The sequence below is a fragment of the Aureobasidium melanogenum genome (genome assembly GCF_000721775.1).
Source record: "Aureobasidium melanogenum CBS 110374 unplaced genomic scaffold scaffold_16, whole genome shotgun sequence".
In the NCBI taxonomy this organism is placed as follows: Eukaryota; Fungi; Ascomycota; class Dothideomycetes; order Dothideales; family Saccotheciaceae; genus Aureobasidium; species Aureobasidium melanogenum.
Window position 1 is genome coordinate 203,368 of NW_024470068.1, and position 23,634 is coordinate 227,001.

A 23,634-nucleotide genomic window follows, 5' to 3' on the forward strand; every position below is an offset into this window, starting at 1 on the left:
CGGAATCGAGAGCCCCAGTAGAAACCTGGGAAAGAACATGCTGATCACTTTTCGATGGTCAACATACGGGCAAACACAGTGGGGATGAACGAGGCAGACTCACATCGAGGATACCTCGTCCACATCAGGAATCTGTTCCCTGAAACGGGATTCTTCTGCCATTGTGATGAGTTGTGATGTCTGATAGTAAATATAGATGTCGGTTGGTAAGGGATAGCTGCGATGCTTTGTAGTTGGTGGGCAAAGAAGAGGAGATGGATGAAGCTCAGTTGTGAGATGTAAACAAAGCCGGCCAAGATAGCGAACTGGAAGGAACAATGCTGGTGCTCTTTCCTGACGGTCGTAATGTCGACGGAACTTCAACCTTGCCGAGCGCCGTGGTGAGTCGCAATTGGGAAGATGATTTGGAAGTCATGCCTTCCCGACTTTTTGCCTCGTGCAGGCTGTAGCAATGCACAATGTCATTCCGTATGACACTACGCTGAGCATCGTGATCGAAGAAAATCTGCCTGGGCCAATCTTCAATATGGAAAACATTGTGTACTTGGCCAGCTGTACTCCCGCAAGATATTAGACTTGAGAGACTGTTCAGAGCAGTTGGTTTCTCCGGATCCATCTCTAGCTGAGGTTCCACTGTGCAGTTCGATAGTATCCTAATCAGTACAAATCACATGTCGCCGGAGCAATTCTAGAAGGCCAGGTTCTAGCACATGAGGAGGACGAAAGTTTAGGTTGAGACCTCGCCTTCTTTCCCTTCTGTACGGTCACAATCCTCTATTGAAGCGCTCCAAAACTTGGACGAATGTTGCGGCTCTATGCGTCGTTCCAGGATTGATGAGACTTCTTGATATAAACTTGTTTCACTTGACCATGATGACACAGTCTCAAGTATTGAGACAGAGTACGCTCTCTGGGCCCAGCAAAACTCGCGGAGACGAGCAGCTGCGAATCGACTCCACGATCTTCTCGCATGTAAGGGCGAGACGCTTGGCTCAAAAGCGTGTACGAGAACATCGAGACCAGAGACATGTCTGTCGAAGGTCATCCGGATGACAGTTCACTTGATACTATTCTGTTCCGTGAGTTAGATCGATTGTGTTTCTCCGTTTCCCCAAGAAAAGAAGTCGAAGAGGCATCACTTGGCAGACGTCGTCACGCCTCGTCGATCAAGGAAGGCCCTACCAATTCCAGTCGTACCCAACCTCATTGCCTATCTGTAAACTTCACTAAGACTCCGTCGAACGCACTCATCAAGAACACAAGGTATTCAGGTAAAGACTATCGTTCGCTTCTTGCATACATTCCCTAGCTAATGAGCAATGACGAGTCAAACACCAAATGCCGTATATACAAAAGCATCAACTATGCTATGCAACAAGAAAACCGCCAAAAGGCAAGAAATAAAGGATCCCCACCATGAAAGACAAGAATATCATGCTGCCAGAATTCCATCGAAAAGAAAAATACTGTATGCTTTCCCAATCCTGTATGAGGTTGTAAGGCCACAGCACTTGCGCTTGCCCAGTTTTGTCTCCATTTTCGCCGGAAACGCCTTCGTGAAAAGAAAAAACTCCACATGCGTGTACATAATCCGTTCCATGCTCTTTTTACGCATCTATTGTATGCTGATCTCACACCTTGCCGCCCGATGCACTCGTTCCGTTGACGACTTGAGAAGCAGTCTTTTTTTCGTGGGCTACAGCCGGGAAGTATTCCTTGATGCCTTTGTCCAGAGTCTTCAAGCCCAAAGGCTTGACGTAGAACTCATCCGCTCCAGCTGAGAAGCTCATTTGCTTGTCAACCTTAGTATCCTGACCGGTTACAATGAACAAAGCCGCTCTCGGTAAGGATTTTTCTGATTCTATCTCGCGAATCCGCCGTGTTGCTTCAATGCCATCACATACCGGCATTTGGAGATCCATAAGAATGAGGTTGATGGGATGCTTCTCAAGAGAGGACTCGAAAACGCTCACTGCCTCCTTGCCGTCCATAGCCGTAAGGTATTCAATTTTGCGCTTTTCACAGTACATCCGCATGATCCTTAGGTTGACAACATTGTCGTCGACCAGAAGAGCCATTGGTTGCGCGTCTGCCGGATCAACGCCATCTTCAGTCCCGGATGTACGGTGAGCATCATTGCGGTTTGCTAGTCCTGATGCAGTCTCGCCAGCTTCAGGATCATCGGCTAATCGTTTGTAGACAGTGTTGAGTTCGGTGGTGATCTCTTCTAAACGAGATGTCAAGAAGGGTCCTGAGAAGAAACGCACTTCGTGAGCGCCGTGAAGCCTGTCTGTTGTTGCACCAGCAGGAACCAGGCACAAGGCAACCTGTCTCGGGTCAATTTGCGAAACGAAACGGCGGAACTCATCGGCATCCGGTGTATAAGTCAGTATTACGAAAGAGTCTTCAGGTGAGTCCGAATCCTCGAATCCATGGTGATTTAGGTAAGATGCAAAGTGCAACACAAGCTCTGGTCGCTGTGACTCGGCCGGTACAACGTGGAATCTCCTAGGAATGTCTTTCAAGTCTGCATCAAATGGCACTGGACGCACAATCGGGCAAGCAAATCCTGGATCAATGAATTCCGCACGGAATAATGATCCTTTGTCTTTTGTGCCTTGTTTGGAAGAAACCAATGTTACGTCGCCGTTCAAGGCGTTGGCAATCTTTGCTGATAGGGTGAGGCCAAGACCTGCTCCTCTTGTATGTGTATCCACTTTCTCGTAGGCCTCGAAGATTCGTCCCTGGTCTTCAAGAGCAATGCCGCATCCAGTGTCTTTGATGTCGAAAATCAATCTTGTGTAGTCAGGGGACGCCCATATGACAACAATGACAGCGCCAGCTTCAGTGTATGACAAAGCGTTCTGGATAAGCGCCTGGATACATTCCTTCAGCAGGGAGAGATCCATCACGATCATACTTTCGTCGGTTCCAAGTCTATTCTCGAACATGACCGAAACCTCGGAAAGCTCGTGCTCGGGTATTGATTGCTGGACTTCGTAGATGATCTCTGCTTCAATCAAGTTCAGACTCAGGAGTGAGGCAGGTTGTAATTGGCCGCCGGTCTCTTCAGCCCAACGATTCAGCTTGAGCATATTATTGACAGTAGACATTAGTTCTCGACCGGAGTCTCTGATGGCACTGAGAACGGAAGAGGGATTTAATCCGGAAACACCAGTTGACAGCATGTCTCGGCTAGCGAGCTCTTCGAAAAGTAGTTCGCACGAGCCCAAGACGCCATGAATAGCTATTGAACATGGTTAATGTGGAAACAGCATTACCAAAGAGCAGAAGACTTACGCGTTCTCAATTGGTGAGTGATGCCTCGGAGAAAAGCATCCTTGGCCGTTAGCGCTTCCCTAAGCCGGGTTTCTTGTGTAGAATTTGCTATCAGAGTCGCGCACTTCTCGACAAACCACGAGTCAACATCGTCAAAGACAAATTGAACATTTGTCGAAGCGAGGACGAGGTACTTGACCTCAGGCATTCTCTGACATGGATGTGCGATTGCACGAACCGTAGATTCGGTGGTAATTTCCGTGTGGTTCTGTGTAACAATCAAATGCTCGATGAGCTCCGAGTCTTCCCAAAGACCGTCTTGGAAGTCTTCGTAGTGGATTGGGATATGATGCGGTAAACGAATAATGTCGTTTAGAGGAGCGTCTTGCACATCTATCACAGCATCAGGATAAACCTGAGCGAGGATTTTCAAAACATGAGCTCTGACGGCTTCGGGCGATTTGTGGTCTTGTGTTTCAGCGATGAGATCGGCCATGACTTGGCGCTGGCGTCTGCGGGCTTCTCTAGCACGGGCAATGATTTCACTGGCGATCATGTCGGCGAAACGAACCAGAGCATCTTGTTGGCTGGGCGAGAGAGGGGGCTGTTCGGAGTTGGAAGCAATGCAAAGACTACCGAGAGCGACATCTTCACCAGTGTCAGCCTTGCAACGAAGAGCTGCACCAGCATAACTGCGTAGACCGCCTTGCTCGACGTGTGGGGAATGTTTGAAGCGCCAGTCGCTAGCCATGTTGGGCAACATGAAGACGGCGCCGGATGGTTGGTTGATGGTATGTGAACAAGTGCTTTCGCGGCGAGGTAGTATAGCCAAGGGCAAGCCGGCAGTAGCGACACGAGTGTAGACGTTCTCGCTCAGCAGGCCCATGATGGCAAAGTCCCAGCCCATGAAGGCCTGGACCAGGTCCAGCTTTTGCTGTAGCGCGAGCAGAAAGTCCTTGTCCTCCATCATTTTGTTAGAGTGTGTGTAATACCAAAACAGAGTCAGACGAAGGCGTTCGTTCTCGGACAACGAGGGCATCAGGTAGGCATCTTGGAAGTCCTTAGGTTGTTCCGGTTGTTTGCGAGGCTCGGATGTAGGGGCGGGGTTGTTGTAATTTTGATCGTGGGCTTCCTTGTTGAACTCGGGGATGGGTTGGCTCGCGAGCACGGCATCGAAGACGGGACCGACACTGCGCGGGCGCACCGGTAAAGAGCGAGCATCTTGCGGGACCCAGCGTCCTTCGGCGCTGGGAAAGTGAGGTTGGTAGAGAGAGTGACTCGAGGTTGAGGTCGCGGGGGACAATGGCGAGGCCATCTTGGGGGTTATTCAATCTCGGGCGGCATGGGACTCTTGCGCGAGGGCTGTTCTGTGGACTGTAGCCGGCAGGTACGTCGTCGAGTGATGTGCTGCGGCGTGCAGGGTCAATGGTATAGAGCGGGCGACCTTTTTCCAATCTTCAGCGTGTCGCAGTGCAATGCAGGTGCTCGACTTTCGCTACGGCGGCCTTGGACATGTCCGCCCGAGACCCGACACATGCGCCGGTCTTGCGCACCGGTCGAGACTGGTCCTCGAGCAGCCCAGCCCCTCCGCACTAGCACATCTTTTCCACATACAGCCAATCGCTGGTTTTACGCACCTGTCCTCCGTAAACCTTCTTTCACGCACTAACGCGCTGTCTGGCAACTCCCGCCTTGCATAACTCGACTCTACTGATTACGACCAGTAAATATGCAACCGAGGCGCACTCTTTATAGAGCCTCTTTCGAGAGCCTCTTGCAAGAGCTCTTGGGGCGTTGGCCGGGCCCGGTCGCGTCCGACGGCAAGGGCAGCGTTGGCAGTACCTTGGCAACATTGGTCGCAACAAGTCATCAGCTTTCAACTGATGAATCCTTCGATCACTGCTCAAGTATGCACGATCGGAACAAGGATTGTCACAAAAGTACGAGTCTTCTTCATCGAGTCCATCGATCGCAAGCAAAAAAGCCGATGTCCCCAGAAGCAGCTTTGATACTATGATTAATAAGCTTTTCGGATCCTATTCTCCCGCACGCAGGGAAGCCCTAACAATAATGGCCCCCGTTATTACATATTCCATAACCCTATCATGGCATTCCTGATCCTCATCCATTATTTTTATCCTCAACGCCTTCTCCCACAACCCTGACATCTTCCGCTTTAGACAACCTTTCGATCTCTGTCTCGATGCCCAGCACCCAGTGATCTCTTTCTGTTCGACTTCTCGCTTTGAACACGATGGCCCTGCCTGTAGTGCCAAGCTGTGACACTCTCTTGAGCTTGTTGCGGGCTCCTCCCTTCTTCTGCTGTCCTTCGTTGCCATCCTCCTCTCGTGCTCTGAACCATCCTTTGTGTTGGCCGGTCCACAGCACAAAAGTAGTCATGGCATCATCGTCTGCACTTGCCCACCCGTCCTCCAGATACATGCGAGGGAGCGCTGAATTTCCAGGTCGATTGTTGTCGAACGTGCGATTTTGATATAGGAGATCATTTGCTGTGATCAGCCCCGAGTAGAGATAGCAATCACGAAGGTCAATAGACGCGATGCGCTCGTGGTGGATGTGAGACATTTTCTTACCCGTTGCACTTCGTAATGTGTCCTTGAAGATGAGAAGGTGGCCATGACAGAGAATCACATGGCAGCGCGAGAAAGTACCATGGATTCTGGGTTTGCGGAACAGGATGCCAGACCGGTGGACCGCACGGCAATTCGATATACCGCAAACATTGTACAATTCGGGCGAGGCGAACGATTTTGTAACTTCCCACTTGTGCGCGAACATTCCGATGTATGCTTCTGCTTGCATGTCGATGTTCAGGGTGTCCAGGTTTTGCTGACGGACGAACTTGAACAGAGCCAGGTCTTGAGAGGCTCGTCGTGTCCAGTATGTAGCCAAAGCTCGAAGTCGTCTTATCCACTCCTTCTTTGTAGCCTTACTGAATGCTTGTAGTCGCACGACCAGCCCGTTGCGCATGAGCAATTCAAAGGTTCGTGCATCGTCAAAGTCGTTGGTGGCTCCATCATCATGATGGGTATCCTCGACCTCCTCGTCGAAATCAACGTTTGGGCCTTCATCAACAACCTCGTCGGCCGGCGTTGCTCCTCTCACCACATTTCGGACCTCGACAACATCACAAAGATTGATGAAACCGTCACAATCAAGCAAAGATTGCGCGTTGCGTTCTGCTTCGTCGTAGGCATCTCTATCATGTCTCTTCCTATCCTCGACGTCATTAGAATCCCCTGCCAACCAAGCTACTGTGTTATCTTGCATTGGGAACGGATTGACCGCATAGATTAAAGGGATCTTCTCTGCAATCTGCTTCGCACTAGGAATGTTGCAGTTTTCCTTCATTGGCATCTTAGGTGGCGGCGGTGGTTTCGCTTTCGCTGGTCGGAGGAAGAGGAGATAGTTGTTCTGCGTGCTGAAGTATAAGCGCTTGTAGAACAATTTTCCGAACTTCTGGTCAGTTCCTTTCTGAGAGGTTAGGCGAATAAGAAAGCCTTCGACTGGAGCAGGTTCTTGCATGGTTTCTCCATTGGCCATTTTGACGAAGACTGGGTAATGTCGCTTAGGCCGTAACTCAAGCTCGTGGGTTCGTTGCAGTGCCATAGAACCATACATCTTTTGCTCGTTGATTCCATGAATCCATTCTAATCGATCGTAGCGCTTCCAAGCCAGGCCGATCTTTGATTTGTGTCCCCAACTCTTGAGCACGTCGTCCCATTCAGAGCTCTGACCAAGCATCTCTAGACAACGGTCAATAAGTTTCGAGGCGATGGCTCGCTCCGCTTGCATGGTTTTCAAGATGGCAGCCTCATCACCGTCTGCAGCCTTCTGCAAGGTCTCTGACGATTCAAGTTCTTCAAACGGATTATCAAGCCTGAGACCAACCTTCAGATCAGGTATGTTGATCAGCAGGGTGCGTGGTCGGGGTGAGCCGAGTACACCCCTCAGGAAAGTGTACCATTCAACTGCGCTAGGGTTGGACTGGGGTCGAAGGAAGCAAATGAGGGTTTGTGATCCCTTGGTCTGCCAGAGCACAAGAGTCTTGTCAAGACTACTGTACAGGTTGACCTTGACAGTCTTGGGATTGAGCAAGATTTGGTGTCTGAAGCGCTTCTTGGTTTTGCTTTGATTGGTCGCTGGAATGACCTAAGGACGAAGTCAGCTTTTGAAGTGTTGAGCAAGGTTTTGACACTCACTCTAGTCTTGTACATCTGCAGGCACAGGGCAGCGACATCTTCGTGGCTTTCTCGGCACACGACCATGAACTCTCTCCACTTCTCAGTAATTCTAGTCTCAACTCGCTGGCTGTCTTTTTCATCATAGTCCTCGTGTGGTTGCTCTGAGCCGGTTGTGATGTCTAAACGGACGAGCATCTTCTCAACTTTGACGATTTCTCCATCTTTGAGTTTCCCCCGAGTGAAGGCTCTTGATATTTTCGATTTCCGGACGCCTTGCGTCATCTTTGCCCGTACCTGCATTTCCTGTTTCAATACTGGGTTTTCCGGTATGTTAAACCTTACGAGACCGGGTGATCTAGGCTCGGTATTGTTGACATTTCCTTGTTCGGCGTGCTGTGGTGTTTCTTGCTGCAACTTAGGGTTCTCAAATGTACCTGCGGTATCTTTTCCGCTCACACCCCGACCTAGCTCTTGACTATGTTGAGAGCCGAGAAGGAAAGTATCTGAAGCGGTAGGCCCTGGTGTGGCTGGACTGGTCGTGTCAAAAGAAGCACTGCTTCGCGCCTTTCCGGTATGGGGGCTATTTTTCGGTGTTGCCTCATCGTCAGTGGGGGACTCGATGCGTATCGGTGAAGTGGCGCCTGGTGAAGTGGCGCCTGGCTCGTCTACAATGATTGAGCCGCCATCAGAAGCAGTAACAAAAGAAGTTTCGGAGGTCTGTCGTCTGCGGAAGGTATCTGTTGGGCGCGGCTCTTTATAATCTGATTGTGCGTCGCCAGGTCTAGGTGAGGCCAAAGGGGTTGGCGTTGAGGGAGAAGTCACGGTATGGGCGGTGGTGTACGAAGACAGCAAATCTTCAGCGTTCTCTTCTTCTCTCAAAAGCCCAGGGTCTGTTGGCCCACCTCTTGGAATGTCGAGAGCGACCGGCGCTCTGATAGTGGCCTCACCGTCCGACTCGGCACCATCATCGATTCCTTCGAGGTCGGGTATTATGTGTAGGTCTCGATTCTTGCTGTTCTTGCGAGGTCTCTCGTTATCTTGGTCGATATCGTCATTGTCCTCCTCTTCTCGGATTCCTTCTCCTCTGACATCTGCCGGTTGAGGAAAGCTTGCCCGATAGATCGAGGCGGCATTTGGGACATCGAGACCAGTGAGACGACGGCGACGGCCAACGTCAGAGGAGGCAGAAAAAGATGGGGCCCTGGAAGAATGGTGGATGCCCAGATAGTGCTTGTACCATTCTTTGCGATGCGTCTTGAGCCAGCCTTCGGGAATAGGACCGACGAAACAGCGACGAGTGGTTAGATACAGGTGTTCGGGAGAGGCATGTCTCAGGCGGTGGACAGTGTAGGAAGAGTCGTCGCCCAGCGATTCGATGGCTGTTTTCAGAGTCGCGTCAGGGTCGTCGGTGGAGGCCATGTATCCAGCCACGGCGGGACGAGGTCAAGAGGTGAAGGTTTGTACAGGAGCAGAAGGATAAGAGTAAAGGATATACATTAAGATTCAACTACAGCGACGGTACAGAGTCATTATGGAGCCAAGGAGCGAAGCTTGTTGACCAGGATTATTGGAGTTGCGACGGTTGAGAGCAGATGCCAAACCAAACCAGACGCAGTCCGCGGGCCGCCTGTGCACGACTTCCCCAGCTGATCGACCACGCAATCGTCACAAGATTTGAGAAAAGAGGCCGATCCATATCTCTACTTGAAACATACCTATTGACCTAGTACTTCCTGGATCCTTCAACACTGATGATAGAAAAGACTTTCTTTCGTTATTTCATGACTGCATGGCATATCTGATGACCCTCCCTTTCCATGCTTCGCCCATCTGCTGCTGACCCTTGTTCTGTTTCGGGTCCGTTACATCGTACTTCTCAGAGTCTCTGGTCGTGGTCCGTCTTGAGCTTCTTAGCCTCAGGCAGACCGTGCTCACCTGGCTCCGTCTTGGGAACGTCAGGGAGCTCGGCCACTTGACCACTCTCCTCGCTCTTGCTTGCCTCCACAGTCTCCGTCTTGTTCTCATCCTTGGTCTTGTCTTCAGCTTCAACCTCAAGCTCGCTCTTGATCTGTTCGACCCTCTTCTCCTCGCTTGTCTTCTGTTCTTCCTGTCCCTCTTCCTTGGTCTCGACGCTCTTGTTCTCCACCTCGCTGTCTTCGCTGGGTGGGAAGAACTTTCTGCGCGACAAGTCAGTTACTGACAGACAGTGCTCACACAACAAAAAACTTACGGCAGCCACTCGTAGTAGGCGTCCTCGTCCTTTTCCATGAAGTTGCAGAAGATGATGTGATCGAGCTTGTCGGCCTTTTCGTTAGTGTCGAGCCACTTCTTGACCTCTCCAATAGCAGTAGCTGCTGCCTCATTGCTAGGATAACCGTAGACGCCAGTACTCAGAGCACTGAATGCGATACTCTTACAGTCGTTCTCTGCAGCCAAGTCGAGCGAGCGACGGTAGCATGATTGGAGTAGGCTGGTATGCTTTCCATGCTTCTTGGTTCGCCAGTAGACGGGGCCGACAGTGTGGATGACCTTCTTGCATGGCAGTTCATAAGCATCAGTGATTTTGGCGTCACCAGTGTCGCAACCATCAAGTTTCTCGCACTCGCGCAGGAGTCCCTCGCCAGCTGCACGGTGAATGGCGCCGTCGACACCACCTCCACCCAGCAAAGACTCGTTGGCAGCGTTGACAATCGCATCAACCTCTAGCTTTGTGATGTCGGTGCGGATGACACAGATTCTGTCGTTGTACGCGCTGCTGGCGCCTGACACTGTTGAAGCGGCGGGCGTTAGGTGTTTGAGCTTGTACAGGCTTGTGAGAGTTGGAATCTCTTTGAGCGTCTTGATGGGTGCCATATTGACGTATGATGAATGTGTGCAATATGTTTGTTGAGATGAATGATGAAGAGTGTCAAAAGTTGTTTGTCGCAAATGTAGATAGCTGCGCTTTCACATGTCAGCAAGTGACGCGACCACAAAGCTTGGTTTATGGCGCAGCTCTCACTTGGGCCACGCCTGCGCCACACATTGCTACAAGGACAACCCTGCTCTATTCTCAAATACATGTGCTAGACATGACTGTTACTTTGACTCCATTCTATGTGTGCATGAACGTTTGTCAAACCAAAAAGTCATGTCCTTTCTTAGTGATAGATAATGACTGCAGACTAAATCACATTTGGAAGACATGAGGATATACTCAGGTTCTTCCACATTATTCCGCGTTTGATCATTCGCGATATCTGCAGAAAGGTATATCTTTTCTGGTTTTCGACAAAAGCCTGCTTGGTGAGGAAAATGTTTTTGATTGTCTATAGCCCACGCACTGTCCTCGACCATCCGTGGAAAGAGTGAGGACAGGGATCCCGGAATGCTACATACAAGAAAAGCCTATCAATCACCATGCCCACCTCCCTCGTCCTTCTTGGCCAGATTCTTGAAGAAACCGACAAAGCCTCCTCTCTGGCCTTGACCTTGGCTCGACTTCCTTCTGGACATTCTTGCTTCATCTTGCGGAGACCTTGGGCCAGTATAGTCTTCCATGGTCTTGTAACCAAAGAATCCGGTCAATGTTTGGGCCTCCTCACTGGGTTGAACGTACTTCTTGTGCTCTGCCCATTCGGTCAGGGCGGCAATGTATGCTGCTTCGCTAGGGAATCCCTTGTAGCTTCCTGTGTCGGCATAGCTAGGAAGGATTGTTGAAGCGGTCGTTTGAGTGCTTGGGGTGGGTGAAGGCGGACGAGCGTAGTCTGAGTTCTTGTTTGTGGGGTTGGGAGCGTAGTGCTCAGTCACTGTTGGTGGTTGCGATTGGGATTCAGTCTGTGCTTGTGACTGGGCATTGCTGCGTGGGTTGGCCTGAGACGAAGGTACCCGAGAAGACCCTAACAGCATTGACGGTGTCGATGGCGTTGCTGTCGACAGCGCTGGGTCCTGTCGCGTGTACTCTGGCGGCGGCGCCGAAGAGCGTGATTGTTGCATGCTGTGTACGTCTTTCCGCACTTTCTGAGTCTTGCTCGATGTTTAAAGTATTCCGTCGCTATTGCTTTGACAAGCTCATAGATAACGGCAACAACAGATAGGATGGGGCGGGATGAGAATATGGACAGAGAAATGCGAAAGGCGACAACACTTCAACCTGGAAAATCTACGACAAAGAACATCATCTGTGTCGGTCGGGCTGTGCCTGCAGGCTTTGTACACAAGAATGCTTGCATCTCTCGAAGAGGACTGTTCGTCCAATGTGGGAGCTGGACAGCAACATGTGTTGAAAGTCTCTCCGTCATGATCGGCGGTGACAAAAACAAAGCCTCACCAGCCTCAGCCGACGGAGCCGCATCTTCTTTTAGCCTTTCTGGAAGCAAGCGACGCCATACCCATCAGCTCGGTTTCTAACTACTCGAAGGTCTGCTTGCAGATGAACATAAACAAAGTGCAAAGGTAGGTGTAAGATGGATCTTAATGGTGACCGCACTGCCTGCGCCGCCACCCTTGACCCCTCACGCAGGAACCAGGCACCTTCCTGAATGAGCCAGGATGGTAGGCAACAACTTTGCAATCTATTACAGTATTACTTGTAGATTGTCTGTAGATGCCAAATTCTGCAACATTCTACCCTTTTTGGCTTCAGTCATACTGCTGCCTCTGTCGCGTGAAAGAACATCATGAACACCTTGTGGTCCTTCTTTGGCAAGGGCACCCAAACTGACCAAGACGAAAGTATTTCGTCAGAAACTCCGGACGGTCTTCCAGTCCCAAACAGTACTCTTTCGTACTGGCGATCAGATCTGCACCCCATAGACTCTCGTGGCCAGTACGAAAAGCCACCCTCAGAATGTGATATCGCAATCATTGGAGCCGGTATGACGGGTGTCAGCACAGCCTATCACCTCTCGCGACTCCATACTGCAGACGACTCGGGAAAGAAGCCCTCCATTGTTGTTCTTGATGCTCGCGAAGTCTGCTCTGGAGCCACAGGACGCAATGGCGTATGCTGAGCCATTCTCAACGTCCACTGGCTGCAGCTAACATGTGCCATAGGGCCATTCTAAAGTACAAGCTTTCACGATGGGCAAGATGATCAGGAATTTCGGCGTCGATGCTGCCAACGAATTTGCCGCTTTCGTATCCGCTCAGAAATATCTCATGAAAGATGCAGTTGACCGGGAAGAGTTGACCTGTGAGTTCGAGATGCGGCGCAGCTATGATGTTTTTATCGACCAGGAAGAGGCAGAAGCAGCAGAGAATTTGTATCGTACCGCCACAAAGGAAGGTCACGGCTGGGTGAGAGATTTTGACTTCGTGGAGTCTCGGGTTGCTGAGCAAGTATGTCGCTTCGAAGATATCCCACGAAGACTAAGATGGCACATAGACTTACAAGCAAGCAGGTTACTTCTATCCAAGGTGCAAAGGCTGCTCTTAGTATGCCGGTCTGTTCCCTTTGGCCCTACAAATTCGTGACGCAGCTCATTTGCGGCATGATCAACAAGAGAGCAGCAACATTGTACACTCACACTCCTGTTCTCTCCATCCACTCCTCTGGTCCCTCGTCGACTATCCTTCATACGCCCAAGGGTACTATGAAAACCAAGAAACTCATCTTCGCCACCAACGCCTACACTCCTGCCATCTGTTCATTATACAAGAACGAAATCATCCCGTACAAAGGAACAGCCTGCCATATCGCACCAGAAAAACCAATATCTCCACACTTGAACAACACTTACAACATCTACCATGATCATCCAGCAGACCAAGCCACACAAGTTGACTATCTGAACCCACGACCGGACGGCGGCATTGTAGTCGGTGGTGCAAAGCATCTCTTCGAATCTGATAAGGACTCGTGGTACAACACCACAGACGATAGCGCATTGCTTCCCAACGTCCGGCCCTACTTTAAGACATACATGCAATCTAATTTCAGAGGCTGGGAGAAAAGCAAGGCCAAAGTGACACATCTTTGGACGGGTATCCAAGGTGAGACTAAAGATGGCTTCCCGTTTGTGGGTAAGGTGCCCGGAAAGGAGAACTGGTTCGTTGCTGCTGGGTTTAATGGTGGTGGTATGACTTTTATCTTTTCTTGTACTGAGGGGTTAGCAAAGATGGTGGAAGGCAAGACTTATGAGGAGACTGGGCTGCCGAAGATGTTTGATGCTGCGAGGATGGGAAGCTGAGCTACTGCCATTGTAAACGAGGTTGCTGGATGGGTGGTCTCTTTTGTACACTAGCTGTACATCATTTCGGAGAGCACATTGTGCCTTGTAGACCTTTGAGTTGGCAGTCATCCTCACTCCAATTCTATCATGGCGCATATTCATCCCTATGGGTTGACTATGCAGGTGGAACCATGATATTGTTCTGTAAAGCGACGACCATGTGGAAGGTATCCCAGATGTAGTGGCGTCTAAAGTTGCTGCTTATAGGAGATGAACTGTGCTCTGTCAGAAGTAGGAACTATAGCCGAGCCTTCTTGCAGAATCAAATTTTGGGCAAACAGACTTGACCGCTCGAGTAAAGTGCTGCGTGAAGACTCAAGTCGAGATTTATCTGCTAAGAATCCTCAAGACATTCTCCGATTAGATGTGCCACATATTAGAGCGAAAGTCCGTCGATCACACCAGACTCGAATGCTTTACGATCACTTCTGGTTCCCAAAAACTTATCAGCCCTTCTCCGAATTGATCCTTAGACTTTTTGTGATCCTCAGAGAGAGTTTTTGTTGCAGGTAGGTTCATATGATTGTCAGGTAAGTCATAGGTTGATGGTGTTGATAGCTGAAGGTGGACACGACTCATTTGCTCTTCCTCGACTCCTCGATCAATCGACTGGACTTCACAACAATTGTTCCAGGGAAACCGATATCCTTGATTTGGCTTCATCGATCATCTTGATTACCATTGCTTCTGGCTTTGGGATCTGTTTGCTGTCGCTTCATACTACAGGCTCTCGACATGGTCAACCTACCATTGGGCTATACCAACATCCACAAGTATGCCCAGGATGTCATAGCATTTATGCACGAGCCGCTCTCGGTCCAGATCACAGGAGGGATCCATGTGAATGATGCTTTCATCTACGATGCTTGGAAGAAACTACCTAGCGAATGGACGACATGGTGGGAATCGTTACCCAGCCCTCAAGATGCACAAAAAGATCTCATCAACAGTCTTCGCATAGAGCCAGAAGCTAGACGTCATGATCTACATGGTCGGCCAGACAGCATATCACGATGGCTAGAACGTATACGCAACCTGAGTCTCAATCGTGAGCAGTTGGTCTTGTCTGAAGACATTCCACATGTTGAAGTGCCGGATATTCTAGCCAGTCGTATGGTCACGAAGAAGTTGGCAGAAGTACGTGCGGGCGCCAGATACATCAATCACATCTGTAAAACACGCAATATCACTCGCGTCGTTGACATCGGTAGTGGTCAAGGCTATCTTTCCTTGACATTAGCAGCAGTCTGTGGCTTGAGAGTTCTCGCCATTGATGGCAGTGAGAAGCAGATCCAAGGTTCAAGGACAGCAGCTCAGCAAGCTGGACTCGTTGAAAACGACAATGTTACTCATCTCACTCGATTTGTTACGGGCACAGACGGACTAGGAAAAGAAATAGCGCTGTGGGCTCGAGGCGAGAGGTGCCTGCTCACTGGGCTCCACGCCTGCGGCTCGCTCTCTGAACATATGATCCGTCTCTCTACCACGGTTTCATGCATAACCCACCTCGCAGTTGTTGGATGCTGCTATAATCACATCAATCCTGCTTCAACCGAAAACCCTAAAGGCTTCCCAATCTCCTCCTTCATGCGCACAAACGAACTTAACCTCTCCACTTCGGCTTTGATCACAGGATGTCAAGCTCCTACAAACTGGATCCACAACCCGGACTCTATTTTCGCACGAAAGCATTGGTACCGTGCGGTCCTAGAAAAATTGCTTCACGACAAGAAGCTAGTTCAAGAGGGCAACCAACGACCAGTTTGGGGAATTAGAAATGGCGACTTGAAGAGCTTCACTGCATATACTTCACGTGCTTTGTCGTCTTTGAAGCTGAAGATTGGTAAAGATGTCACCGAGCAAGAGATTGCAGAGTATGAAGAGAGGTACAAGCACAGAGTGGCAGAGACGGCAGTCTTGTGGACTTTGTCAGTGTTGTTGTGTAGAGTTGTCGAATCAGTCATTGCTTTGGATAGACTGTTCTACTTACAAGAAGCTGGCATGGAGGAAGTAGATGTGTTGCCGATTTTTGATTACAAGGAGAGTCCGAGGAACCTGATGATCGTGGCTTCTAAGAAGGAGTCAAATGGTACAGGAAGGTAACAGAAGCACATAATTCGAATTCCAAAAGTCTGAACAAGTTTGCTCACTGGCTTTGTTTCGTGTTGCTTTGATTTTAAAGTGAGTCCAGAGTGTCTCAACTCGCATTGTCAGGATGCTTCGGAAAGAAAGGTGTCACTGTGTTCCTTCTCAACACCCGCGCTGTGCCTTCACTCTCGGCCTTCTTCACAATCCACGACCTCGAAACAATTTCCTGCTCTCTTTCCAAACCGGCAACACTCATCTGATCACACTTTCCATATTAAAAGAAACCATACGAAAGTCAGTGTTGTGTCAGCGAACATGTTCACAGTACTGACAATCTGCTTTAGGAAAGAACAACCCAAGACCATGCCTTCCTCAAGCGACCACAACACAGACAAAGAACGCCGCTTGATCGGCATCTTCATCCACTCCTGCGTCCGTCTCTTCTATGCCGAGCAACACAACCTAATCATCCACCTCACTTCCGCATTCGGCGCAGTCCTCGAAATGGAAGAAGAAAACCTCGAATTCCAACTCGAAGACAAGGATGGACAAGAACTGGTTCATGCTGAAGAAGCCAGACTGGCCAGATGGAAGAATGGCACCAAGAGTGCGCTTGTGTGGTCGGCTGCAGAGCTTGTGGAGGATGTGGCCAGGGATACGGTGGGCGAGTTTGGTGTTGTGGAGCAGGAGGTCATGTTTCAGCTTGCTGAGGACATGTATGATGCTGCTAGGAAGTTGAAGACGCCCAAGATTGATTACATGACCATCGACGACTGAGCTTCAAGGCGCCTCAAGAAGCAGCACATATCTTCAGAACACAGCACGAAGCAGACAGCTACTTGAACATGGCTGAGATGACTTGGTCTTCAGCTACGCAAGAAGATGATCAGCGCACACCACAGTTGAAGACCATAAAGACGAAGAGAATGAACAGCAGTATCGTGTCACATTTGAGAGATTTTCAGAGTGCGATGAATCGTTTTGACAAGATCGATTGAAATTTTGAAATACTTATTAGTATGGCTAGAGATGTCGGGCTCTTCTGACACCGCCTACACAACAGATGTTATGCGTAGCCAGTTCTTATAGAACCACTTGTCCGTCTCCGCATCGACCTGATCGCAAACCAGCAATTGAAATACAGCACAGGCTCGCACATAACGTGGAGTCTGGACCAGATGCCGGAAAGAACTGTCTAAAAGGCTGCGTTGGGAGAAAGAAAGCGGAAGATTTGGCAAGCACGACAGAAGTTTTATCGTCGTCACTGCCGAAATTAAACCGAGATGTGGGCTGTGAGCAGAGTGTGGGGAAGGGGACAAGCAACAAGCAACAGGCACGACGCTTGGCTGGCCCGTCATAACTCGACAGCAACAACAATTAATTAGGAGTCATCCCACGCAGGAGAGAAAGTCGCTGCTCTTCGACAGGCCGGATCTCTCACACCGAACAGGACTAATACTCAGATACCGACCGGCAGCGCCCTCTCGACACCATGGCTTCGGCCCTCTTCTTCCTTGACCTCAAGGGCAAGGTATCCATGACCATGCAGCTCCTGCTGCGAGCGCATGCTGACAGAACGACAGACCCTTCTGGCGCGCAACTATCGTGGTGACATTCCTATGAGCGCCGTCGACAAGTTTCCCGTCCTTCTTTCCGAAGCCGAAGAAGAGAGCTCCGCCGTACCTCCCTGCTTCAGCGACGAAGGCATCAACTACCTCTACATCCGTCACAACAACCTCTACCTCCTCGCCCTGACGAAGCGCAACTCTAATGCTGCAGAAATCCTCCTATTCCTTCACAAAATCGTCGAGGTCTTTACCGAATACTTCAAAGAGCTGGAAGAGGAGAGTATCCGTGACAACTTCGTCATCATCTACGAATTGCTCGATGAAATGATGGACTTTGGTCACCCACAAACAACAGAAAGCAAAATCTTGCAAGAATACATTACACAAGAATCACACAAGCTGGAAGTGCAGGCACGACCACCTATCGCTGTCACAAACGCTGTCTCGTGGCGCTCAGAAGGTATCCGCTACCGCAAGAACGAAGTTTTCCTCGATGTCGTCGAATCCCTCAACCTACTTGTTTCGTCCAGTGGAAACGTCCTGCGCTCCGAGATTCTTGGTGCCATCAAGATGAAGTGTTATCTGTCTGGTATGCCCGAGCTGCGTCTGGGTCTCAACGACAAAGCCATGTTCGAAACCACCGGTCGCGCAACCCGAGGCAAGGCTGTCGAAATGGAGGACGTCAAATTCCATCAGTGCGTTCGTCTATCGAGATTCGAGAACGACCGTACAATCAGCTTCATCCCTCCGGATGGTGAGTTCGAGCTCATGAGCTACCGTCTCAACACCCAAGTCAAGCCTCTCATCTGGGTCGAATGTATCGTCGAAAACCACTCTGGCAGCCGTATCGAGTATATGCTCAAGGCAAAGGCACAATTCAAACGCCGCTCTACAGCAAATAATGTCGAAATTTCCATTCCCGTACCAGAAGACGCCGATACACCACGCTTCAGGACGAATATTGGTTCCGTACACTACGCACCCGAGCAGAGCGCTATTGTGTGGAAGATCAAGCAGTTTGGTGGTGGCAAGGAGTTCTTGATGCGTGCTGAGCTGGGCTTGCCATCAGTGCGTGGTGATGATGAGAAGGGTGGCGGTATGATGGGTGGCTTTGGTGGCAGCATGGGTGGTGTCGGTGATCGTGGTAAAAGCAAGCGACCCATCAACGTCAAGTTTGAGGTATGTTTCTGTGGATTTTGTAATTTCTTACACCTGCTGACTCGTTTCCAGATCCCATACTTTACCACATCAGGCATCAACGTCAGGTATCTCAAGATCATCGAACCCAAGGTAAGAGCGAAATCTGTGGGTCATCATGAACAAGCACTGATTCAAATTTATAGCTGCAATACCCCTCCCTGCCATGGGTCCGCTACATTACACAATCCGGCGACATTGCTGTTCGTCTACCGGACACGCAATCATGATGACAATATAATAATGAAAAGTCCGTCCTGCACTGATACTCAATCTGCTTTCAATAAAGTGACCACGAATCGCTGCATCTCGGTCTGCAAAACCCGGTGGTCTGCGACTATAAGAACGCACAATAACAACAGAGACAAGACAGACCTCAGAGAGAGCTGACACGCCTATAGAATCTCACTGGACATATGATTGATTTCAGCACTTTTGTGCATTTTGACATGGTGCTTCTGAGAATTCGACTGACGAAGAGAGTGAGAGTCAGGGGCTACCAAGGCACATCCCCAGTTTCTCTACCTTCTCCATTGCTAATGTACATGAAGACCATCCTTAACCTCCTGTACTTGCCTGCGAAGTTTCCCTGATCCTATCACGCACTGAAGAGATCAAAGAGGGAAGGAGAGCCCACGATTCGCCCTCTCTCAAACCAGATCAGGACGGCACACAGCGCAACGACAGCCGTCAAGAGTTTCGGTCATGATACTGTGCACATGATCAACAAACTGCTTGACCGATCTGAATGGTCTGCCGCTGGGGTGTCCATGAACAGTCAAGTCAGACAGTCTGAACAGAGCATAGCCCTTGGGTGGCTCGCCTTCGAAGTTGACGGGCTGACCACCTACGCCAGGTCAGCAAAAGTTCCAAACTCAGGTCTATAACGCGGAAAGATTGGTACTACTTACTCCACTGACTGACGAGGTCTTGACGTTGGTTGTATGCAGTGTTGAGCAGTCTCAGAAACTCCTTGTCAGAGACGCGGGTCTTGGTTGTGGGCCATTTGGTCTCGTCACCGTCGCTGGTGAACTGCTCGTCGCTGAGGTCGAAGTTCTGGTGACCTTCGTTGATGCCCTTGGGGTTTGGCTTAGGAGTTGAGGTTCTGGAGTTGTCTGCCATCTTGAGGGAACAGGTCGATGACCCGTTGTGGATGGAGAGGGTGTGTGTGGTTGTGGGTGAAGAAGAAGGAAGACTTGCCTGAATGCACAAGTTCTTATATCGAGACAGCAGGTTTCCGCAGCGATAGGAGACGAGAAAGAGAAGGTTCCGGACCTCTGTTTCGTCTTGTTTGGATGCACATTGCACGCTTCTAAAGCCTTCTCTTTGATCTTTACTCCTCTCCCTAAGGCAACAAATCAAGTATGGCTAACCAGCTCTTTCTCCTGGGTCCTTTGCCCGATGCCAATGCATCGTTACCCATCACGAATGTTGTTCTCAGCACATTGACCAGCGATGGAACTGGCCGCTACCCTCCCAACATGCAGAGACCCGACGAGCGCGCCGTTCCTGACCTCCTTAGTCAAGTTTTCAACATGAATGGCCATGGCTCTCGTCTCTTTGGTTTTGGTACGTATGAATTTGCTTGCTGCTTCCATTCCCAAGACTGACGTACATAAGCAAGGCCACAATGTCAACTTCATCGGCACTCTGCCGCAGGGCTATGCGGCTTTCAACAACACGACTCCTGCAGGTCACACCATGGTCGAGCTTTGGGGTCATCCTCATGGATATGCTTTCACGTTCGTCAGAGACTTCTCAGTACATGTCGTCAGTATCACAGCCTGGTCGGATGCAGATGTACACTCTGTGTTGTTCCTTGCCCGAGCTCTAAGGGCTCGTCTGCTTCTTTGTCGGAGGGTCGTGATAGTACCCCTTACTCTTTCTTCCCTATTACTCCTCCTGCTACTGACGATTCAGTAAGCGTTCAGGTGGTCGAGAGCGACCAGAGTACTTCGAAGAAATGCAAAAAGTGGACGACCCAAGAGGCTTGGGGAAAAGCGAAGTTTCATAAGAAATGTAAATGGTTTATTCGTCTCTTTGCACACCGGCGAAGCTATGATCGATTCATCGTGCAGCAACATAGCATAACAGTCTGTGAAAAATGCTACTAACACTGCTCCATTACAGTCCCTTCAGCCCCACGAAGAATTTGTTGGCTCTCAGTTGCTCACTCTCCGTGACCAAGGTCTTCAGCCTCTTGACCTGCTCCTTGCTATCCATGCTTTGGCCTTCAGTTTCCTGCTTCCATTTCAACAAAAGTTCCTTAAGAAGTCTGTTTCCTTCTGCAACATCCTCCTTGCTTGCATTCTTGAGCTCTGATTTTGCTTCCTCATTCTTGCCAGCAAAGTCTTCAAGCTCATCTGCTTTGCGCTTGGCCATTGAAATGACCTTCTTGGGGAAGCGGACGAGCTCAGCAACGTGGATGCCGAAACTTTGATCACTAATTCCAGGTTCGACTTTGTACATGAGTAACACTTGAGGTGCTGAGTCTGCCGATGAGCCATCTGTGACATCTGCAACGACATGCAGATTTTGGACTTGTGAGTAGGTGTCCACCAGTGCGGTCAACTCGTGGAAATGTGTTGCAAAGAGAGTGAAGGCACCAATCTCCTTGATGATGTGTTCGCTGATTGCCCAAGCCAGACCGAAACCGTCGTATGTGCTTGTTCCTCTGCCCAGTTCATCGATAATGATCAGACTCTCTTTTGTTGCTGACTTGAGGATGTTGGCTGTCTCCAGCATCTCGGCCATGAAAGTGGAAACACCCTTCAGTTGACTGTCACTTGCACCTACACGAGCAAGAATACAGTCGAAGAGGGTGAGCTCAGCAGATGTACAAGGCACGAAACAACCCATCTGGGCCATCAGAGCAATAACACCTATCTGGCGGATGTACGTACTCTTACCACCCATGTTGGGTCCTGTGATGACCAAAAATTCAGAGTCTCCACGCTTGAGGGTAACGTCGTTGGCCATGAAAGTGATTTCATCCTGGGCTTCCATGCAGGGATGACGAGCTTCGACAAGGACGGTATCACCAGTACCGCGAGGGTGCATCTTCGGTCGGCAGTAAGGAGTGGGTGCATGCAGAGCGACGTGCGCAAACGAGACGATTACGTCCATGTGTGCAAGGATACCGGCAAGCTTCTCAACGACAGGGCAGTACGAAGCTGCGACTCCAACAACTTCCTGCACTAAGCCGCTTTGAGTACGGTTGTAGCTTTCGGACAATTGATCATGCTCTCTGCGCATCGCTTGTAGAGAGTTTGTGGTGAAGTAGACACCGTTCTTCTGTGTCGAGCATTCTTGATATTGCTTCTTGTTGCGGATTGTGCCAGCTTCTGCTCTTGTGACGCGGAAGCACCAGCCATGCACTTTGTGGTTCTCGAGGAAGAGCTTCTTCTCAGTATCGAGACCAAGATCATCTCCAACTCTGCCGTGCTCCTTGTCCATGCCGTAACGAAGTTTGTCGAGCTTGGTTCTGATCACACGCAAGCCTTCGTCGAAATCAGATTTGATGATGAATTCATGGTTCTCAAGCGCATCCAGATCCACAGTTGTTTCAACCATCTCTTGCAATTTACCCAGGGCGTCAGCACACTCGCGTAACTTGTTGGTGTATTCAGTGTCGAGAGGATCCTTGTACTGTTCGTCCATGACTGCTTCAAGAGTGCCAATAAAACCAGGGATGCGTATAGCAACTTGATAGACACGAATGACATCCTCTAGATTGGCATTCTTGCGTTGAAACTTTTTGGCCAGGCGATATAAGTCAGGAATGGATCGCAGATGATCTGACGACATTGATTCGGCTAGTTGAGTATCGTTGACAAATGCTTCGACAAGTTGCAACCTGCGCTCGATCTCTTCGAGGTTCATCAGAGGTTGCTTGAGCCATTGAGCGAGCAGTCGACTGCCAATAGGTGTCTTGCAGTGGTTCAGCAAGCCATACAAGTTCATCGTCTTGGAGCCGTCCTTGGGTCCGGGCATGAGGTTGAGGGCTTTTAGCGCAGACGCATCCAGCTTCATGTATTGTGAAAGGTCGTGTTGGTACAATTGGTATTGGCCGTAGTTGGAAGAGTCCGACATGGCACCCAGATATTTGACCAGGGCAGCCGAAGCTCCCATAGCCAATCTCAGTTCGGTTTGTGGCAGAGTCGAAGTGCGTTCCTCACGCAACAATCTGTTCAAGTCCTGCTCGATATCCTTGCTGCTGAAGTCTGCTGAGGGGCGTTCTGACACGGCGCATTGACAGTTGTCTGCAATAGCTCGTAGCTTGGCCAACTCTCCATCTTTCTTCTGTCCATCGTACTGCACTAAGACTTCTCGAACACCCAGCTGAATGATCAAGCTCTCGAAGTTGGAGTAGATGTCGTTGTCGACAAACTCGCTCACACCGAGCTCACGCACGCTTGCGTCTGCGAAGCAGACACCCACATTGCGTGCTTCTGATGCTTTAGCAGAAATTTTGACAGCCAGGATGATTGGTGCAGCTTCCATGTTGCTGCCGAGCTCGTCTTCAACATCCTGGAGGTTTCCTGGTGAGGCCTGCTTGGCGAGGGTGAATTTGTTCTTGCCAGTGGACTCCCAGATCTCAATACGCTTGCCTAGACGAAAGAGAGCCTCGCGCAAGAAGTTGCGGAACACTGTTTGTGAGAGTGTGACGGATGGGAGACCAGGATCGCGACCGAGTTGTTTGAGTACCGAGGTTGTCTTGTACTGGTTCTGTGCAATGAACGTGGCATCATCTCCGTGGGCTGTGTAGTAATCATTTCTGTCAAAGAGGCGTATCGTATCGTCGTCTGTACCAGACAGGTTTCTGAAGAATTTGATGAAGCCATATTCGTCCTCTACTTTGAGCTCTGGTCTTGATGCCATGATTGTATGTGTGGTATGATGTGTTCCGGATGGTGGCGAGTCAGGTTCAGACAATGCAGACAGAGAATAATGCGTACAACAGACGACCGAAGAGACAAAGACTTGATGTGTTGGAGAGGATGATCAAGATTGGCATTCGCGATAGGAAACAGCCACGATGGACGGCAAGAAAGTGGAAGTCGCGACGCGTCACAAACGTGTAGA

At 49.9% G+C, this 23,634-nt stretch overlaps 11 protein-coding genes across 11 annotated transcripts; 5 read left to right on the forward strand and 6 right to left on the reverse strand.

Moving 5' to 3' along the window:
* Window positions 1-1,631: 1,631 nt before the first annotated feature.
* Window positions 1,632-4,594, reverse strand: M437DRAFT_52425 (uncharacterized protein; the record flags this gene model as incomplete). Its single annotated transcript, XM_041022351.1, has 2 exons — window positions 1,632-3,247; window positions 3,301-4,594. The coding sequence occupies 2 exons, from the start codon at window positions 4,592-4,594 to the stop codon at window positions 1,632-1,634; spliced, it is 2,910 nt and encodes a 969-aa protein (XP_040878153.1).
* An 806-nt stretch (window positions 4,595-5,400) lies between these two features.
* Window positions 5,401-8,903, reverse strand: M437DRAFT_52789 (uncharacterized protein; the record flags this gene model as incomplete). The annotated part of the gene is made up of 3 exons (XM_041022420.1): window positions 5,401-7,452; window positions 7,503-8,492; window positions 8,574-8,903. 3 exons carry the CDS (start codon window positions 8,901-8,903, stop codon window positions 5,401-5,403), a joined length of 3,372 nt encoding a protein of 1,123 aa, XP_040878154.1.
* An 807-nt stretch (window positions 8,904-9,710) lies between these two features.
* M437DRAFT_52420 (A1pp-domain-containing protein) lies at window positions 9,711-10,337 on the reverse strand (the record flags this gene model as incomplete). Its single annotated transcript, XM_041022349.1, has 1 exon — window positions 9,711-10,337. One exon carries the CDS (start codon window positions 10,335-10,337, stop codon window positions 9,711-9,713), a length of 627 nt encoding a protein of 208 aa, XP_040878155.1.
* A 537-nt stretch (window positions 10,338-10,874) lies between these two features.
* M437DRAFT_76704 (uncharacterized protein) lies at window positions 10,875-11,459 on the reverse strand (the record flags this gene model as incomplete). The annotated part of the gene is made up of 1 exon (XM_041026673.1): window positions 10,875-11,459. One exon carries the CDS (start codon window positions 11,457-11,459, stop codon window positions 10,875-10,877), a length of 585 nt encoding a protein of 194 aa, XP_040878156.1.
* Window positions 11,460-12,142: 683 nt separating this feature from the next.
* M437DRAFT_52686 (FAD dependent oxidoreductase) lies at window positions 12,143-13,654 on the forward strand (the record flags this gene model as incomplete). Its single annotated transcript, XM_041022400.1, has 3 exons — window positions 12,143-12,466; window positions 12,519-12,803; window positions 12,863-13,654. The coding sequence occupies 3 exons, from the start codon at window positions 12,143-12,145 to the stop codon at window positions 13,652-13,654; spliced, it is 1,401 nt and encodes a 466-aa protein (XP_040878157.1).
* Window positions 13,655-14,431: 777 nt separating this feature from the next.
* On the forward strand, window positions 14,432-15,799 carry M437DRAFT_52556 (uncharacterized protein; the record flags this gene model as incomplete). Its single annotated transcript, XM_041022379.1, has 1 exon — window positions 14,432-15,799. One exon carries the CDS (start codon window positions 14,432-14,434, stop codon window positions 15,797-15,799), a length of 1,368 nt encoding a protein of 455 aa, XP_040878158.1.
* A 300-nt stretch (window positions 15,800-16,099) lies between these two features.
* On the forward strand, window positions 16,100-16,561 carry M437DRAFT_52599 (uncharacterized protein; the record flags this gene model as incomplete). The annotated part of the gene is made up of 1 exon (XM_041022389.1): window positions 16,100-16,561. One exon carries the CDS (start codon window positions 16,100-16,102, stop codon window positions 16,559-16,561), a length of 462 nt encoding a protein of 153 aa, XP_040878159.1.
* Window positions 16,562-17,276: 715 nt separating this feature from the next.
* On the forward strand, window positions 17,277-18,779 carry M437DRAFT_52469 (putative AP-1 adaptor complex subunit MU; the record flags this gene model as incomplete). Its single annotated transcript, XM_041022361.1, has 4 exons — window positions 17,277-17,315; window positions 17,368-18,531; window positions 18,583-18,642; window positions 18,696-18,779. The coding sequence occupies 4 exons, from the start codon at window positions 17,277-17,279 to the stop codon at window positions 18,777-18,779; spliced, it is 1,347 nt and encodes a 448-aa protein (XP_040878160.1).
* Window positions 18,780-19,199: 420 nt separating this feature from the next.
* M437DRAFT_67517 (uncharacterized protein) lies at window positions 19,200-19,671 on the reverse strand (the record flags this gene model as incomplete). The annotated part of the gene is made up of 2 exons (XM_041024952.1): window positions 19,200-19,396; window positions 19,461-19,671. 2 exons carry the CDS (start codon window positions 19,669-19,671, stop codon window positions 19,200-19,202), a joined length of 408 nt encoding a protein of 135 aa, XP_040878161.1.
* A 242-nt stretch (window positions 19,672-19,913) lies between these two features.
* Window positions 19,914-20,563, forward strand: M437DRAFT_86034 (uncharacterized protein; the record flags this gene model as incomplete). Its single annotated transcript, XM_041028388.1, has 3 exons — window positions 19,914-20,118; window positions 20,174-20,349; window positions 20,474-20,563. 3 exons carry the CDS (start codon window positions 19,914-19,916, stop codon window positions 20,561-20,563), a joined length of 471 nt encoding a protein of 156 aa, XP_040878162.1.
* A 110-nt stretch (window positions 20,564-20,673) lies between these two features.
* On the reverse strand, window positions 20,674-23,430 carry M437DRAFT_52775 (DNA mismatch repair protein-like protein msh-2; the record flags this gene model as incomplete). Its single annotated transcript, XM_041022416.1, has 1 exon — window positions 20,674-23,430. The coding sequence occupies one exon, from the start codon at window positions 23,428-23,430 to the stop codon at window positions 20,674-20,676; it is 2,757 nt and encodes a 918-aa protein (XP_040878163.1).
* Between the last annotated feature and the right edge of the window lie 204 nt (window positions 23,431-23,634).